At 40.3% G+C, this 16,086-nt stretch overlaps 1 protein-coding gene across 1 annotated transcript in view; it reads left to right on the top strand.

The window, feature by feature from the left end:
- The window catches only part of kif26ba (kinesin family member 26Ba), a 93,678-nt gene that overhangs the window by 41,153 nt on the left and 36,439 nt on the right, over positions 1-16,086 (top strand). The window contains exons 4-5 of the mRNA XM_063477425.1: positions 218-399; positions 6,624-6,828. Of these exons, the coding sequence (XP_063333495.1) occupies positions 218-399; positions 6,624-6,828 (387 nt within the window). The remainder of the gene's footprint in view (positions 1-217; positions 400-6,623; positions 6,829-16,086) is intronic.

Below are 16,086 nucleotides of genomic sequence, written 5' to 3'. Positions count from 1 at the left end.
AACACGTTAATACCAGCCTCGAAGCAGTGCTTCCCAAAAATTAGAAATTGTCTCATTCCTACTGCATAATTTATCATGTAATGAAATGTGAAGTTCCCATCAACAGTGTCTAAGTCTCCAGGCCCTGTGGATATTGTTAATTAATTAGTATTTTTATTTATTATTTAACTCTTGCTTGTTTTGTCAATTATAGTAAAAAGTCTTTCTCTCTCATCAGATCTCCCAGATGATCTCAGAAGTCTCCAGAGAGGGAATTACCGAAGCTGCCCTGAACCGCTACAACACACACTCGCCCTCACACACAAATTCATCATCACATACAAACTCTCCCTCTCACACTCCAGCTGCAACCACCACAGCAGCGACTGCCACCTCCGCCGCTGCCTCTTTCTTTGCCAGGTAAGATTCACTTTACGCAGTGAGTGAAAGCCAAGAAGATCACCTCTCTCATCTGATCCGTACACTCCACGAATCATTCCAACAAGCAGGCATTGTAATTAAACGTGATCAGGTGCAGTATTGAATTTCTCTCCAGAGCTGTAAATATATCTGAACATCTTCTGCGTTTGTTCTTTTGTATTTAAATTTGACTAAAGCTTGACTAAACATGACAAATCACAAGCACGGAAAGCCAGGGAATCTGCATACTCACAGCACTACCGATTTCATTTAATCGCACAACCATCACTTTCTTGGGATTCAGTGGCATTTTGTAGAGTAGTAGATTTATTGTTGCACAGAAATGGCAAACTCATTAGTTCATTTATGCAAGTCTCATCATTTAGTTTAGTTTGTTCTGAGTTTAAAGGTCCAGAAATCCCCTCATTCAGGTCGTCGCCTCTTTATTCTCAATTGGTTCAATGAAGCAGGAGGAATAAAATAATGGGCTGACAAATAATCTCATTGTAAGATAAAGGTGATGAAAAAATGGAATACTATTATACAGTATAATGCACAAAAGAGTACTCACTTATCTCTTGGTTGGGTTGTGTGTCTATCAACGATCCATTCATCAGTCTTCGATGAACTGTGTAATCAAATCTGGAGAAATGCAGAGCAGCACAACATAAATAAGACACGGGTAATATGGGTAAATTATTGATGAAAAAACATGGCAAGCTCAAAATGAACGAGTAAATTATTCATGGGTGACACCGCACCATGAGTGTGTCACAGTGTCTGAAGCATTGCTGAGATGTCGTATCTAATGAGCTGCTTTAAATCACATTTTAAATGATACTGATGGTTTTCCTTCTCACTCACTCACACGCGTCTTCTCCCCTCTAAATCTGCAGATAATGAAATGTGTGTGCCTGTGTTTGATATATAAGTGTCGGGCATCAGTGGTGCAGACATAATGCTGTCTGTCTTTCAAAGCACTAGCAACCGGTCGTAAATTGTACTGGAAGACACCCAAACACATGCCTCCCTTCTTTGACCCCCTGAACTGCCGAGTATCAAGGCCATTTTACACAAACCCACGCACATCTGGTTGACATTACAAACATAAAGCCAGCTGTCTTTGGTCAATTTATGAGCGTGAACCTTGTAAGTGAAAGAATCCAGTTTGTTTAATGGTTTGCCGGGATGTGTTTGTAGATGTCAGTGTCAGTGGGTCTGTTTTGTTTGTGTATTTTGTGTCTGTGAAGGAATTCGGTTTAATTGGCAGAGAAATACCAATGTGCTCACCTGGTGTCACCTTTGATTTTTGACTCTGTGTGTGTTTACCTTCAGTGGATGCAGCCATGCAGTGGTGGTAAATCCTTTGCCTATCTTGGTCTTTACTCTCAGATGTGAACCGCATACAGACACTCTTATCAGACACACAGACACACACACAGGTATACACGCACACAATTTCCCCCTTGCTCACTGTCTGCACATGGCAAAATCCCTGTGTCCACTATATCTCCTCTCACCTGATCCCCTATCTTCCTTCAGCCTCCTCTTTCTGTCGCCTCTCTTTTCTCTCTCCCTTAATTGCTCTCTTCTTTCTCTATCCCCTTCCTTCCTTTCCTATTGTTCTTTCACAACTGTCCTGTTCGCCCCGTTTTATTAACAGTTTCTCAGTTTCTACATTGACCTTTCCTTTACCTTTGCTAATGTGCATGTGAGTAATATCTTTCATTAGTAGCAATCTGTCTGTGAATATGTCACACTCACGCGGTAGCACTACATCTTCCCTGTGCTGCATTGTCCCCAGAGGGTTGCTGGGCCAGAGGATAGAGACATGCGGTGGTGTGTGCATGCTCTTAGTCACTGGGGGAAGGGAGTTTCTATCAGTGAAGGAATTTTTTACTGCATGCTCCGGGGATTGGATCTTTGGGGATTTTGGCTGGCTGTGTGTGTGCGTGTGCGTGTGCGTGTGTGTGTGTGTGTGTGTGTGCTGGAGGTAGCCGAGTAAATGAATAGGTCCCAGGTGAATTGGTGAATTGGTAGGGCGTTGTTATTTTGGATGGAGGATAGCAGTAAGACTGGGGGGGCTGTCTCATTTACATCTCACTATCTCTCTTCTGTATTCTTTAAAAAGAAGTGCTCCATCAAATGATAACTGGGGACCAATTAGACACCGATCACAATGGTAGATTGATGATTAAAATAGGCGTATAGTGGTAAACAAATTAACATATCAGCTGTCTCACTTTGGGACCACATTTTATGGTTTCTGTTTTGCTCGTGTGTGTTTTAAACTTTTATTTTGACATATGGAGGAAGAGGCCTATTTGCTCTCAAGCGTCGTCACTAGCCCACATTCTTGCCTTTCATTCCATCCGTTTAAGGCCCGACAGCTTGCAAACAGTGATTTAACACACCATATTATTAACACACTGAAACGAGGCGTAGTGCTACAAATCTTTAAATATCCTTCAGGCAAACAAAGACTCGATGAGCTAATGAACTAATAAGCAGTGTATGACCTTGGAAACCTCTATAGACCTTTATGTAGAATGCATTTTTTTCTGTGTAGCAGAAGCTACATATTCTTCATTTCATAGCTGAAGGTGGGCATTTTAACAAAGGAGGCTTTGGATGGTTGCTTGGTTAGGAGACACAATACAGAAGAGCAGCAGACATCATAAATTCATTCATCGTCTTTCCATTGACCTATACAAATGAACTGACTTGACTTGTCTTCATGTCTTGACTTGAACACAATGTGTATTAATATTTTATAATGCAGCCTTGTGTGCTAATACAGTCGCCTGGGTTAGTCATCTAAAGCAACGGACAGTGCAGGCAGGGTAGAGCGGGTGGAGCGAGTGTTAGGGTGATTTGTGACAGAACGATAGCCGCAAGGGTGAAAGGGAAGGTTTACAAGATGGTACTGAGACCTGCTTTGATGTATAATTTGGAGATGGAGGCACTAATAAAAAAAACAGGAGGCCAAGCTGGAGGTGGCTGAGCTGAAAATGTTAAGGTTTTTATTGGCAGTGACCAGGATGGACACGATTAGGAGTGAGTATATCAGAGGGAGAGCTCAGGTGGTGAGAGGCAAGGCTGAGATGGTTTGGAGACGTGCAGAGGAGGGATGGTGGCTATAATGGGGAAACAATGTTGAACATGGAGCTGCCAGGCAGAAGGACAAGTGGAAAAACCACAGAGGGTTGGTGTGACAGAGGACAATGATAGGGTGATATGGAAGAGGAGAGTCATCTGTGGCAACCCATACAGGGAGCAGCCAAAAGAAGAAGAACAAAAAGATGTGCAAAGAGAACAAGTGATAATACACTGCAGATTATATGGCAATGTCTTAATAGAGAGCAAGGAGTGTGTCAGTCGTGGATTGCATGTACGTGTCAATAGATAACGTCGGTAAAGCCAGTCTTCTGTCCCTCTTAGCCAGTGCTCTCACACTTTCGCCATCGCTCTCTGTCTCTCCCTGTATCGTCTTCTACTGACAGTCTGCTAAAAAGAATGTAATTAGCCACTCAACCAACAACACAGTCAGAGGGATAGCAGCCATAAATCAGCTGTGTGTGCATTTCAATTGAAAGTGTTTGTAGTTGTGTGAAAGGAAGGGGGGTGAAAAAAGCAAAAGCAGCAGCATGTTATTAGCTGGGCTGTTTGTGACCTGTGCTGCTTTTTAACAAGGGACCGAGAGGATGAGAGGCATGGGTGGCTGAGAGAATCAATACATGTGAGGAAGGCTGAATGGATGGTGGGATGGATGGGTGGCTATATAGAGGGCAGAGAATAAGACAGCAAAGCATGAAGGATAAAAAATAATGAGAGAAGAATAAAATAAAGGGTAAGGTATAGGGAATGGTTTAGAGCGAGCGGGATTGGAGTAATAGGAGGGAAGCGAAAGCCGGAGAAGAGTGGAGGAATTAAGGTAATGGAAAAGAGGGTGAAGGGATGTAACAGCTGATGGATGGAAAACAAGTGCCCTTCACTTTAGGGTTAGATCGAAATAGATCCACTTAGACAAATCCCAGGCCACTTGTCATTAAATGGCACCAGTTAGGTGGCGTGTCCACCATGCTTCAGTTGTGCCACAGATTAAACTAGTCAGGGTGAGAGGATATAATAAGAGGGTAATAGCACTGATACAAACATGTCAATAGATGCATGCGTGCATTTTGAAACTGATGTGGCTGGAGGATTTAAGGAATGCATTATAAAAACTGTCAAAAAAAGAATTAAGAATAAATCCTTTGCCCAAGAAGCAGCCCTTTCACAAATGAGCATATATGCACAGAAGAAGAGAAAATGCTCATCTGCGAGCACTGTGTGCTACAAGTAGGCACCTTCTGCAGCAGAGTAACCAGGCATAAATCCATCATTGTCGTGTCGCATCCTGCAACTCATCCAGCTTCTTCTTACAATTGTTTTCCTGTGAAAATTACAAGATAGTTTTTTCCCAAACAAAACCATTTTATGCCCATATAAAGAGAATGGATCCACAGTTTTGAGGCCATTATTACTTTTATCACACAGTAAATCATTTTATGTAATCTTCTGCATTTTACACGGGCAGTACACTGTTACATTGATATCATGAGAAAACCTGTAATTATTTATGATCGCATTTGCTGCAGTATGTAAGCTTAACTTTCACACAGTGTAAAACCAATTAGGGGTCTTCTCATGGAGGTTTATTGCAAACCGTATGCATTCACACACATACATTCAAAGTCAGGAACACACACACACAGCTTCCCACCCAAATCTCCAGGGAGTTAGTCAAATGGTGAAATGCTTCATCGTTCTACGGGTCACAGAATCTCTCCTCTCTCACACAGTCTCTCTCTTTTCGCTGACTCTCCCCCTCGCTCTCATTTCTGTAACCTGCCGCAGTTAATTGAAAGCCAATGGTGTGAGAATATGGCTCTTTGACAGAGAGCGTGCCAGAGTGCAAGGTCCCTCATTCTCTTTTTCTCTCTTTTTATTATCTTGGAAATATATATGAAGATAGATTGAATAAAAACTGAGCAGAAATCTCTGCCTGTGGCCCTTTGGAGGTCTTTAATTTGTTTCACGTTATTAATACTGTTAGGTAATCTGCCAGTTCACTTTAGTTGTGGCTTGTTGAATTGAAGCTGAAGAAGCAAAAGCTCAAACTCAAGAATTTCTTTCTTTACTAATCCAAATGTAGATCACGTAAATCACTCGAGCACATTTTTGCTAGGAGACTTGTTCAGTTTTCTCTCAAAATCACTCTCACATAACCTCTCTTCTACCTTTAAGCACAGCCCAGGTTATATTGAAGCTCTTTGGCTTTAGAAAAATATACTAAATATACGTCTACATTAGGAAATATGAATATGTAGGACAGGTCTTTTGCACAGGGCTCTTGCCAAGTAGAAACAGCTTTTTGACAGAGACTGGTGCTCATAAGTTGTTAATAATGACATAATTACATTCATTATAAATCAGCATACATGTATATTTTCAAGCTAAATTCATTCAGATAAACAATTTGACTTGATTTGACACGACTGTCTTGACAAAGACAAAAAGACGAGTGAAAATTGCTGTGCTTCATATAGAAATCCAGACTGTTATATATGTATATGAGGTATTTCTGCTAGGAAATGAAGCATGAGAGGGGTGTTAGAAAAGTTTCAGACGAGAAACAATTGTTCTGAGAGAAGCAGACAGGTAGAAAAAGGAGAGCAAGAACAGAAGTAGAGGAGAAAGAGAGTGAAAGTGAGATTTAGAAGTTTAGAAGTTAAAGCTACAAACGAGAGGAAAGAGGAGAGGAGTTGGAGTATATATAAATATAATTTCTGGTGGCTTCTTTTGAGCTGAATGCCGCAGGGAATCGTGTAGCAAGAAGGGAAATGAACCACTCCCCATCCAGATGCTGCTACATATGTAAACAGCAATGTGAATATGTTTGTGTGTACATGTGTTCATGACTTTGTGTGTGCATGTGCTAAAGGATATCGTTTGGGTTTTGCATATTTGTTTTACTTTGGATCAGGATGTGTGCAGAGTCACACTGTATGTGCATGCATGCGTGCCCCCATCCCTCTTCTCCTTTCACCATCCATCTCCTGAAAATATTCGCTGTTTGTTTTGACTTTGTCACAGTGTAGTTTAAGCATAATAATGTGACAGGTTAACTGCTGTCTCTCCTTCTCTTTCTTCCTTTTGTTCTCTGCTTTTCTCTCTCTCAGAGCTGCTCAGAAGTTGAGCTTAGCGTCCAAAAAGAAGAAGCAGAAGACGGCTGCGCTCACAGCTACAGTGACATCATCGCCATCGTGTGACCCACCCCTATTCCCCACCAATTTTAGCTCCACCTTGTTGATGGCTCCTCCCCCAGCTCCACCTTGTCTCCTCCGTGCAGCAAACAAGATCAAAGATACTCCTGGACTTGGAAAGGTAAAAGCAAAAGAATGTTGTGTGGTCATAAAGGGAAGGAAATGGTCAGCAACAACACTCAGATAGCGTGTAGTGTTTGAATGACGCTTAGTTGGTACTACAGGGTATAGAGTGTGCCAAGGAACTATTCCCCACACCACTACCTGAGCTTTTAATACAAGGTTTGAATCAATCATGTTGTTTACACCAAATTCTGACCCGTCCATCTAAACGTTGCAGCTGAAATTGAGACTCATCGGACCAAGCAAAATTTTTCTGTCCTATTGTCTGAATTTGTTGGGGCTGTGCACATTGTAGCCTAAGTTTTTTGTTCTTATCTGACAGGAATGGCAGCGGTTGTGGTCTTCTGTAGCCCATGTGCTTGAAGGTTCAGTGTGTTATAGTTAAGTGATGCTTTTCTGCATACCGTGGTTATTTCTGTCACTACTGTCTTGTACCATTCTGTCTGTAAACTCTACAGATGATTTTGTGGGGGGCCGTTTCCAGTAGGTTAGCAGATCATGAAGCACTGAGAGCAGCCCATCTGGCACCAACAACTATGATCAAAGCCACTTAAATTACCTTTTCTTCCCCATTCTGATGCTCGGTTTGAGCTTCAGGAGATTGTCTTCATGCCTAAATGCAGTTTCTTTTAGGTCACATTCACTAGAAGGTCCCAGGGTATTGTGCACAGTCATAACATCCATCTCTCAACAGTCAAGTGAGGAAGAGCAGAGACAACAAAATGCTTAATGAACTATAATAATAATAATACCAGCCCACCATCCTACACTAACAACATTTACTTGTTGTATCTTTATTGGGGATGCATCGGGACCTATTAGTTATTACATTACAAAAGATATGCAGCAAATGTGTCCTCGACCACCTTGGCAAGTGGTTTAAGCGATCACATCACAGTGCATTTTGCAGATTGTTTACACTTGTATTTAGTGCTTCCCACTTGTGATCTGATTGCCCAAAACAAAAAAAGGGTCAGAGATCCCAGGAGAGTTATTTGTAAGTATTAATTTTCTTTTTTTTTTCCATGTTTAGTTGCATTGACATTTGTGTTGGCAACTGTAAAACGATCCGGTTTTAAGAGCCAGTTCAGTCCTCAAAGTATTCAAATTTGATCAAATATTAAGCTGCTGTATTTTATCGTGACCTTGCCGCATTTATCTAAATGTGTCTACTGCCATGCGTGTGTGTGTCTCCTCTGCTGTAACATACCAAAATGTAACCTACCGGTTACCACGGTAACACATATCAGGCTGACAAAAGTCATCTGTCATTGTTCCCAGCATGGTATGTGTGTGTGTGCGCGCGTGTGTGCATTGTGGATGCAGGGGAGGGGGCAAACACACACTCGGTTCTCAAGTGTGTGCAATATTGATCGTCCATGTAATGAGTTTTTAGTGCCCCCTCCTCCACAGTTTGAGTGAGAGGCGTGTATGTGTGTGTCCTTCCTGCTAGAAAATGAATGACTATGGAGGACAAAATCAGACATCAAACAGCAGTGTCCATTACCACACGCAGAGAAAGAAAGAGACCCCACTTGTCCCATTGTGCTTTTGAGTGTGCGCTCACCAGACACAAGTATAAAATCGGTGTGCAGCACAACTGGGTGTGCATATTTTTTATACCAGGTCTTATCTGTTTATTAATCTCTTATACATTTGTGCATGTGTGACATAATTTGTAGGATGATGCAGGTGTAGGAAGACAGAAAGGGGGGTTATAAATGCCTTTACCAAACCAGGGACCTTCAATAATGTGCCATGGGCTGCAACTATTTGGGCACTCTGCCATCGTGTCATTTTAACTCTGTGTGACATTCATATCAAATACCAGATGAGACCCAAGCCCAGTGTCTCAAGTCAGTTCCATTCCATTTATAATGAGGCAATAAAATTTTACTTTGTGAAATTAATGCAGGATACTACTTACACCCATTTAGTCAGACAAACCATAAAATACTGAGAACTCGAACTCTTTCCTACAGTCTAAAATTCAAAAACTCTCAGTATTGTGGTATTCTCATTTCTCGTCTTTGGTATCAAATAAAAGATTGGAAACACCAATAATTTAAAAGAAGCTTTCTCTAAACTTTAAAGATAAAAGGATAAAAATATCTGAATATATTATTTTTAATTGTTCTAACTGATTATTTTGTGTTCTCTGTTTTCTACTTTGTTCCTCCTTTGAATCTTTCTCTCTGTTTCTCTCCATATGGAGATGGCAGATGTCTTCTCAGTTGTCAAGGAGATGGATTCATGCTCACGTATTTACAGCCACAGTCACAAACATAACAAATGATTATAAGATCGACCCCTGAACAGAAGCCTCATACAAAGTGTACATCAGAAAGCACGTACACCAAAACCTTCTTCACAGCCTCCGTGACATTTTTTTATATGCTCAATATATCTTCTGCCATTTCACCCCACTTTGATATTCTTTTACCTCATGATAGATGTGTACAAACTGTGTTCTATTACTACTAATTTAAACCAACTATGAGCCCCCTACAGTGGCTTGCAAAAGTATTCGGCCCCCTTGAACTTTTCCACATTTTGTCACATTACAGCCACAAACATGAATCAATTTTATTGGAATTCCACGTGAAAGACCAATACAAAGTGGTGTACACGTGAGAAGTGGAACGAAAATCATACATGATTCCAAACATTTTTTACAAATAAATAACTGAAAAGCGGGGTGTGCATAATTATTCAGCCCCCTGAGTCAATACTTTGTAGAACCACCTTTTGCTGCAATTACAGCTGCCAGTCTTTTAGGGTATGTATCTGTGGCAAGATCTGAAAACTGCTGTTCACAAACGCTGTCCATCTAATCTGACTGAGCTGGAGCTGTTTTGCAAAGAAGAATGGGCAAGGATTTCAGTCTCTAGATCCTCTCTAGATCCTCCAGGCCTCGAGGGCCGGTGTCCTGCAGGTTTTAGATGTGTCCTTGGTCCAACACAGCTGATTCAAATGGCTAAATTACCTCCTCAATATGTCTTGAAGTTCTCCAGAGGCCTGGTAATGAACTAATCATTTGATTCAGGTGTGTTGACCCAGTGTGAGATCTAAAACCTGCAGGACACCGGCCCTCGAGGCCTGGAGTTCGAGACCCCTGCTCTAGATGTTCAAAGCTGGTAGAGACATAGCCTGTATTGGTCTTTCACGTGGAATTCCAATAAAATTGATTCATGTTTGTGGCTGTAATGTGACAAAATGTAGGAAAGTTCAAGGGGGCCGAATACTTTTGCAAGCCACTGTACCACATACAGTATGTAGGGTTTCTTCTGTTGTGAAATACCTTTCCTTAAGGTGTTTAGTGGGGCCTTTACAAGAACAATTTTTTACAACAAGATTACTGTTGCTAAATAAATAAGTGAACAAACAAACATAATGGTATTAATGCAATATCTCTAAACTATTAAAAAATATCTCATGGTTTATTGTTTTCTCTTGGGACTTAAGTTACACTCAAAGTACAAGTGCAGGGAGATGCAGACAGAGTCAGTCAGCAGCAGATAGACATGCCATCATCATGTGCTGTACTGGTTTGTTCACTCCACATTTTGAAGGTTGAGGGTTGTTTTTTGGAGCCATATTTAGATGGGAAGGCTGTACAAGTTTATTACACAAGTTCAGATACCTTCTAATTAGTGCTGAAGCAACAGACTAATGAAATGCTAGCATTTCAAACCAAAACCGAAGCACAAACTGCTACAGTTATTTTATTTGATTTATTTAATAACAATTTTAAATGGGTATTCACTGACTTGAGCCAGCCTTAAGTGGTCACGAGATGAAATGCAGTATTTAGCACTGCCATGCTGGCTTCACATATATATATTTGTATATAATTCTGGTTCTTTCCGTTTAACACAAGTAGAAACCAGCATTAAGCTGCAGTACTACCTATTATGTTGAAGTGGGAAAATTGGTGCTGGATGAATCAGTAATCATATCTTTGTTATCATATCAAAATCACAGTCAGCCTTCCTAAACGTCCATTTCCTTATGAAATTGATTAGCGTCTCTTTGGACTTATTCACATTCAGAAGCAGATAATTCCTCCCCATCACTAATACATCCAACCACTGCAAAATCTTTAGTGTTTCTGTAGGTGGTATGACCTGGAGGGGAGTTGTACTGAAGTCTGAGGTGTACAAGGTGAACAGGAATAGAGACAGTGCAGTCTTCTGTGAACCTCCTTTACCATACATCAACAATTTAGATCAGATCAGAGGACTTATGTGTGTAAACATGCCACTGGAAGAACAGTGATTAATATTAGAAACCTTTATCTCTTCCTGGAGCTCTACAATCAGACTGCTTGCTTTGATTCAACTCTGATAATCTATTAGATCGGTGTTCACCGTATACTTACTAAATTTGCACCAGGAGATAGGAGTTAGCTTAGCTCAGGATAAAGAAACAGAGGAGGAGAACAATTTCTCATAACCAAGAAAATGAATGGAAGTTGAACCACAAGTGTTTGACTTACATCTTAGTTTCTATACACATGAAACAACCAATTCTGTGTTTTTTGCAAAGATAAACCTCTTTTCTCTTATCTGTTTTTTGTTTAGGATAAAAATGGGTTATAAAAAGAAGAAGGAAAATGGTACAAAAGCAAGGCAATATTCTAATATTTGGAGTATAACAAGCCTCTCCTTTGAAATTAATTGAAGCTTGCCAAGACCTAATCAAACACACAGTCATTCATATGCTGACACACTAACAAACACACACACACACTTGCGTGCACACATGCTCACGCAAACATATGGGAAGAAAATGGCTGTGGTGACATTTCTCTAGTAAAAATGTCACCTGCGGTGGGGGCCGGTTCCCTGCTGAAATGGCATTTGCACACATTCACGCTCACACTTGGGCTTGCATGCTCACATATTCATGGGATTATAGTGTACAATGAAAGCTGTCAAGGAAGCAGCGTAGCCCCTGGTGGAAGCGTGTACGATACATCCTGCAGAATACATGGGCCTGCCCGTGAGTGTTATGGGGGGTTAGTGTTCTCCCCGATGTTAATATGGCACCAAACAGATTGAGACATCACATTTAAGGCCAGGGGAAATCAACCTGTGCAGGTCAGAAGTACTGCTATGTGTGTGCTGCAGAAAGAATGAGAGAGAGAGGGGTCCGGCTTGCTCTATCTAGGGATGTCATATTATTTCTGTACACGGTGCTTCTGTACATGTTGGTAAGCTCCGTCTCATTTTAATCAAATCAGTCTGATGGGAACTTTCCATTCAGAGCACTGACAGCAAGGGGAGATGTATATCGGTAGGAAATTAAACTATATATGCTTTATCACTTAGGAAACAATCTATAGAGTACACTGACATTCAGCAGAGACTGAAACATTATCATCTTTGAAGCTGTCAGATGAAAAGTAAAGATAAAAAAAATTGCAGAGGAGTTCCAGCGATTGGATAAAAAGGATTTTCATCTATAATTAAGAAAGATAAGTTACACTAAAAAGACTTTCTGTGCATCTTAAATTGACTATCCAAAATTAGTTTTATAAGCTATGAGTTTCATGATGGATTTATCACCAGCTGTCATCGGTAAGTGTTGTTTAGCAGTTGAGATGAGCTAATGCTCGTATCGCTGCTAGATTATGGAATCATAATTCTCCACTTCTAAACTGCGTGCATTCGCTGTCTTTTTAGTTTTCGGGAAGAATCTGAAAATATTTGACCTTTTCTTTTTTTTGTTTTTGCAGTCGAGTCTGGAGAAAATATTCTTGTGTGTCATATGTCTGTTTCCTCAGCCACGTGAGCAGCATTTAAAGTCGTACTGTTACTCTTAGAAATACATGAGTATGTCACAGTTGCCCCAGGGGTACATATCCTCTTTTGAGCTGCCTATTGCACTTCATTCACAGTTTTATATGTGATCTACATAGAGTTACCTGAAGAAGGATAAGAAATTTTATTAGAAGTGTTACAAAGGCTAATATGGGAAGCTTTCACTTGTCTACTCCTTCCCCGTCTCTAACCTATCTTCGTCTCATCTCTCTTATCTAGTGAAGGAAAAGCCTTATCTTATTCCCACTTTTATATCTACTCTTCTCTGTATCTGAATGACAATGAAGGACTGAGATTTTTTTTTCTTCTCTTTAATCTCTGTATCCAGTGTTTTGCACATGTGCTCACTCACAGATTGTGAGTTGACCTTGGGGGAAAATGATACTCCGACAGCTAATCAATTTTTAATAGCAGCCACGATTCCCCACGGGCCACAAACTGTGTTCGTCTATGTCATGAGTAAGCATGTGCAAGCGCATTTCCGTGGGCCTTTGCATGTCTTTGCACCTATCTGAGTGTCCGGGTTTTTGTATCTAGGTGAGTGAGTCTGTTATAGGAATCCAGTACAGTATCCACTTTGTTCCACCTACTAGCTGAAATATTAATGCTGTCAGTATTGGCAAGCCTGAAGCATGCGAGACTCAGACACACACACAAACCCACACAGTTAGCATGGGTGTATAACACTCTCGAGGCTATATAATTTAAATTGATGTGCCTTAAATTTGATGATAGACAAGAGAGCCAGTCAGGTAATTCCTTTCCTCAGTAAGAAACGTTCATTTTTACTCCTGACGGATCAATTTTTATTAAGAAATGCTTGACACACAGCATATTAGATGACTGCTGTTTTTCCTCTTTCTGCCTACATTACACTCACTATTGTTGCCTCTCAGCAAGAACATTTGAGTTCTCTTCTGTGTGAAGATTGCATGTTCTCCTCATGCCTGTGCAGGTTTTTTTTCCAGGAGCCACAATTTCTCTTGCCATCAAAAAACGTGATGCCTGGTTTGGCAAAGGATACTTTTAAAGAGTCCTTTTTCCTGGTTCAGCGAAGCTTACAAGCAGTAATATGAACATTACAATGCATATGTATCAGCTGCTATGGATAGTGACTGTCACCCAAGAGCAGTATCATCCTTCAGTGTTTCATAATGTTTGTAAATACGCAAGCGATTTCTAGTTTAACTTTGTCCCTAGTCAAATATTAAAATAATTAATTAAAATAATCTAACATTGGTATCATATTAAAATGCACATAAGATAATATTGTAAATAATACAACAGCAGTAACGAAGTCATTGAAACTCCAGCACAGTAGCTCGTGTTTAATGCACTGTAACAGCAGAAGATGGAAAGAATAATAAGACAATGAATTAGTGAGCAGCAACCTGCAATCACATTGTGGCTACTACTGCTGCGCTAAATGATAGAGCAGTGCTTTTTGATCCTGTTGTTAAGTTATGTGTCTATGACAATTGTTAAACACTTGAATATATTGACAGATTTCCAAACCAAAAGGACTATTTCGATTAGTAAGAACACATCTTGGTGTTTAATCTTTGTTTCACATTACTTTGCTGTGTGTGGATAAACAATGTAGCAAGGTGACAGGAAATAGAAATTGCAAAAATTGCTACATTTTATATAGCAAGAGAAATTTTGGAGAAGTTAAAAGCGTGTTGTATCTCCTCTGTGGCCCATAAGCTAAATAAAGCAGTACATTTTCTTTAGGTACCTGCACCACAGGCACCTAAAGAAAATCCAGAAGTGCCTAAAGGTGAACATAGAAGTCTTATGTGATACCAAAACATTAAATTGCTTCATTATTTCAGTTTCTGGTACAGCAGAGCTCATTTATGTATATATCAAACCTCAGGGTTGTAATATCTCGGCAGTACATCCAAAAGAGAACAGCTAACATGAATCTTCTGAGTCTGCGAGCCGAGGTGAAATGAATAAATTAGTTCAGATTAGAATTGATCGAAGCCTGAACTTTCTGTTCCTATATTGTACTTGTATCGCTCTCTTTGTACATGTGTTTGCACAAATGTCTGTTTCTGCAGTCTTAGGGAACCAATTAGAGCTCAGTCTCAGTCTCTTATTGATTTTCCAGCCAATAGCGATGAAGCTCTGCTGTAAGGGGGCTATCGAGCAATGGTCTCTAAGCTCAGGGTTAGTTGTTTAATTCCTTTCCTTAAATTGGCTCAAAGACTTCATTGTGGTCTCTAAAGTGGAGGATCAGGAAGATCTGTGAAGGTCAGTTTTCAGAAATATGTCCTCTTCTTTATTTTCTCTGTAAATGCGAATCAAACATACACTCTGACACATTCGAAAGATGTTCAAGCATTTAAGAATTTCTGTTTCAGGATTAAAAAAAAGAGCAAATTATTGATGACATTTGAGGTAAGGAAAGGCGAGGGAGATGAGATGAGAAAATGGAGCATTATGATTTTTTTTTTCCAAATATAGAGACACTGAAGACAGTAGATGGTTATCCGTCTTGCAAAAGGGAATAACAGACAGAGCAGGATGAAGAGAATATTTAAGGTGAAAAAAGAAGAGAGGAAGTGAGGGTTGCTTCCAAAGAGGGAGATGGACAGAGTTTGAGAGCACCGTGACAGCCGCGTTAGTGTCTGGAGAGTCATTAGTGACCCATTTCTCTCTCAGGCTACATCTTTCTTTCTCTCCCTTCTTTTTCATTAAACAGAGCAAAGAGCCCATTAGCTTTGTGTTCCTCCTGCAAATCTCATATTGGCTGCGCCACATTTATTGATTTACCAGAGCAAGTAGTCCAAGGATCCTCTGAGATTATTGTGGGTGTGGGTTTTTATAAAACATGCAGACATATGATTTCACTACAGATCTCATCTCAGATTAAATGCCTTAAACTGAGTGCTGAGCCCAAATGTTTCTGAAAAACAAAGCTGGTGATTAAAAGTTGAACTACACTATATGTAGTGGCACAAAGGGGCCTTAATTATTGTGGTATATTTTTTATATTTTAACTTAGAAATAGTTTCCCTCTTGATGTTCACCATCATTACTGCAGAGCTTTTTATTGTTGGTATAAAAGGTAATTGAGGTTAATGGCCCTTGGTGGGTCTTGCGATTTCATTTAATCTTTTGAAAAACATATAGGAACAGCATTTTGGCCCCACTTATACCTCAGTCTCACACACATACACGCATACATGAACACCTTCCACACTCTTGGACATGAGGAGGAAATGGGCTCTTAGGGGGGAAGACTTTATGAGTTACGCCTTGTAAAGCATGCGTTGGTGAAATCCTTCCCCCTAGGCTCTTACTCATGTGATGGGCTCTTTTATTGGGGTCAGGAGAGGGCTTAGTACTGAATCTAAGACTGTGTGGGAGAGATTGAGCTTGTGTGTGTTGTAGGTATAGGTGTTTATTTATTTCTTTTATTT

The sequence above is a fragment of the Pelmatolapia mariae genome, linkage group LG1 (genome assembly GCF_036321145.2).
Source record: "Pelmatolapia mariae isolate MD_Pm_ZW linkage group LG1, Pm_UMD_F_2, whole genome shotgun sequence".
Taxonomy (NCBI): domain Eukaryota; kingdom Metazoa; phylum Chordata; class Actinopteri; order Cichliformes; family Cichlidae; genus Pelmatolapia; species Pelmatolapia mariae.
The sequence above is the reverse complement of the archived record's forward strand: the minus strand, read 5'-3'. Positions and strand labels throughout refer to the sequence as shown.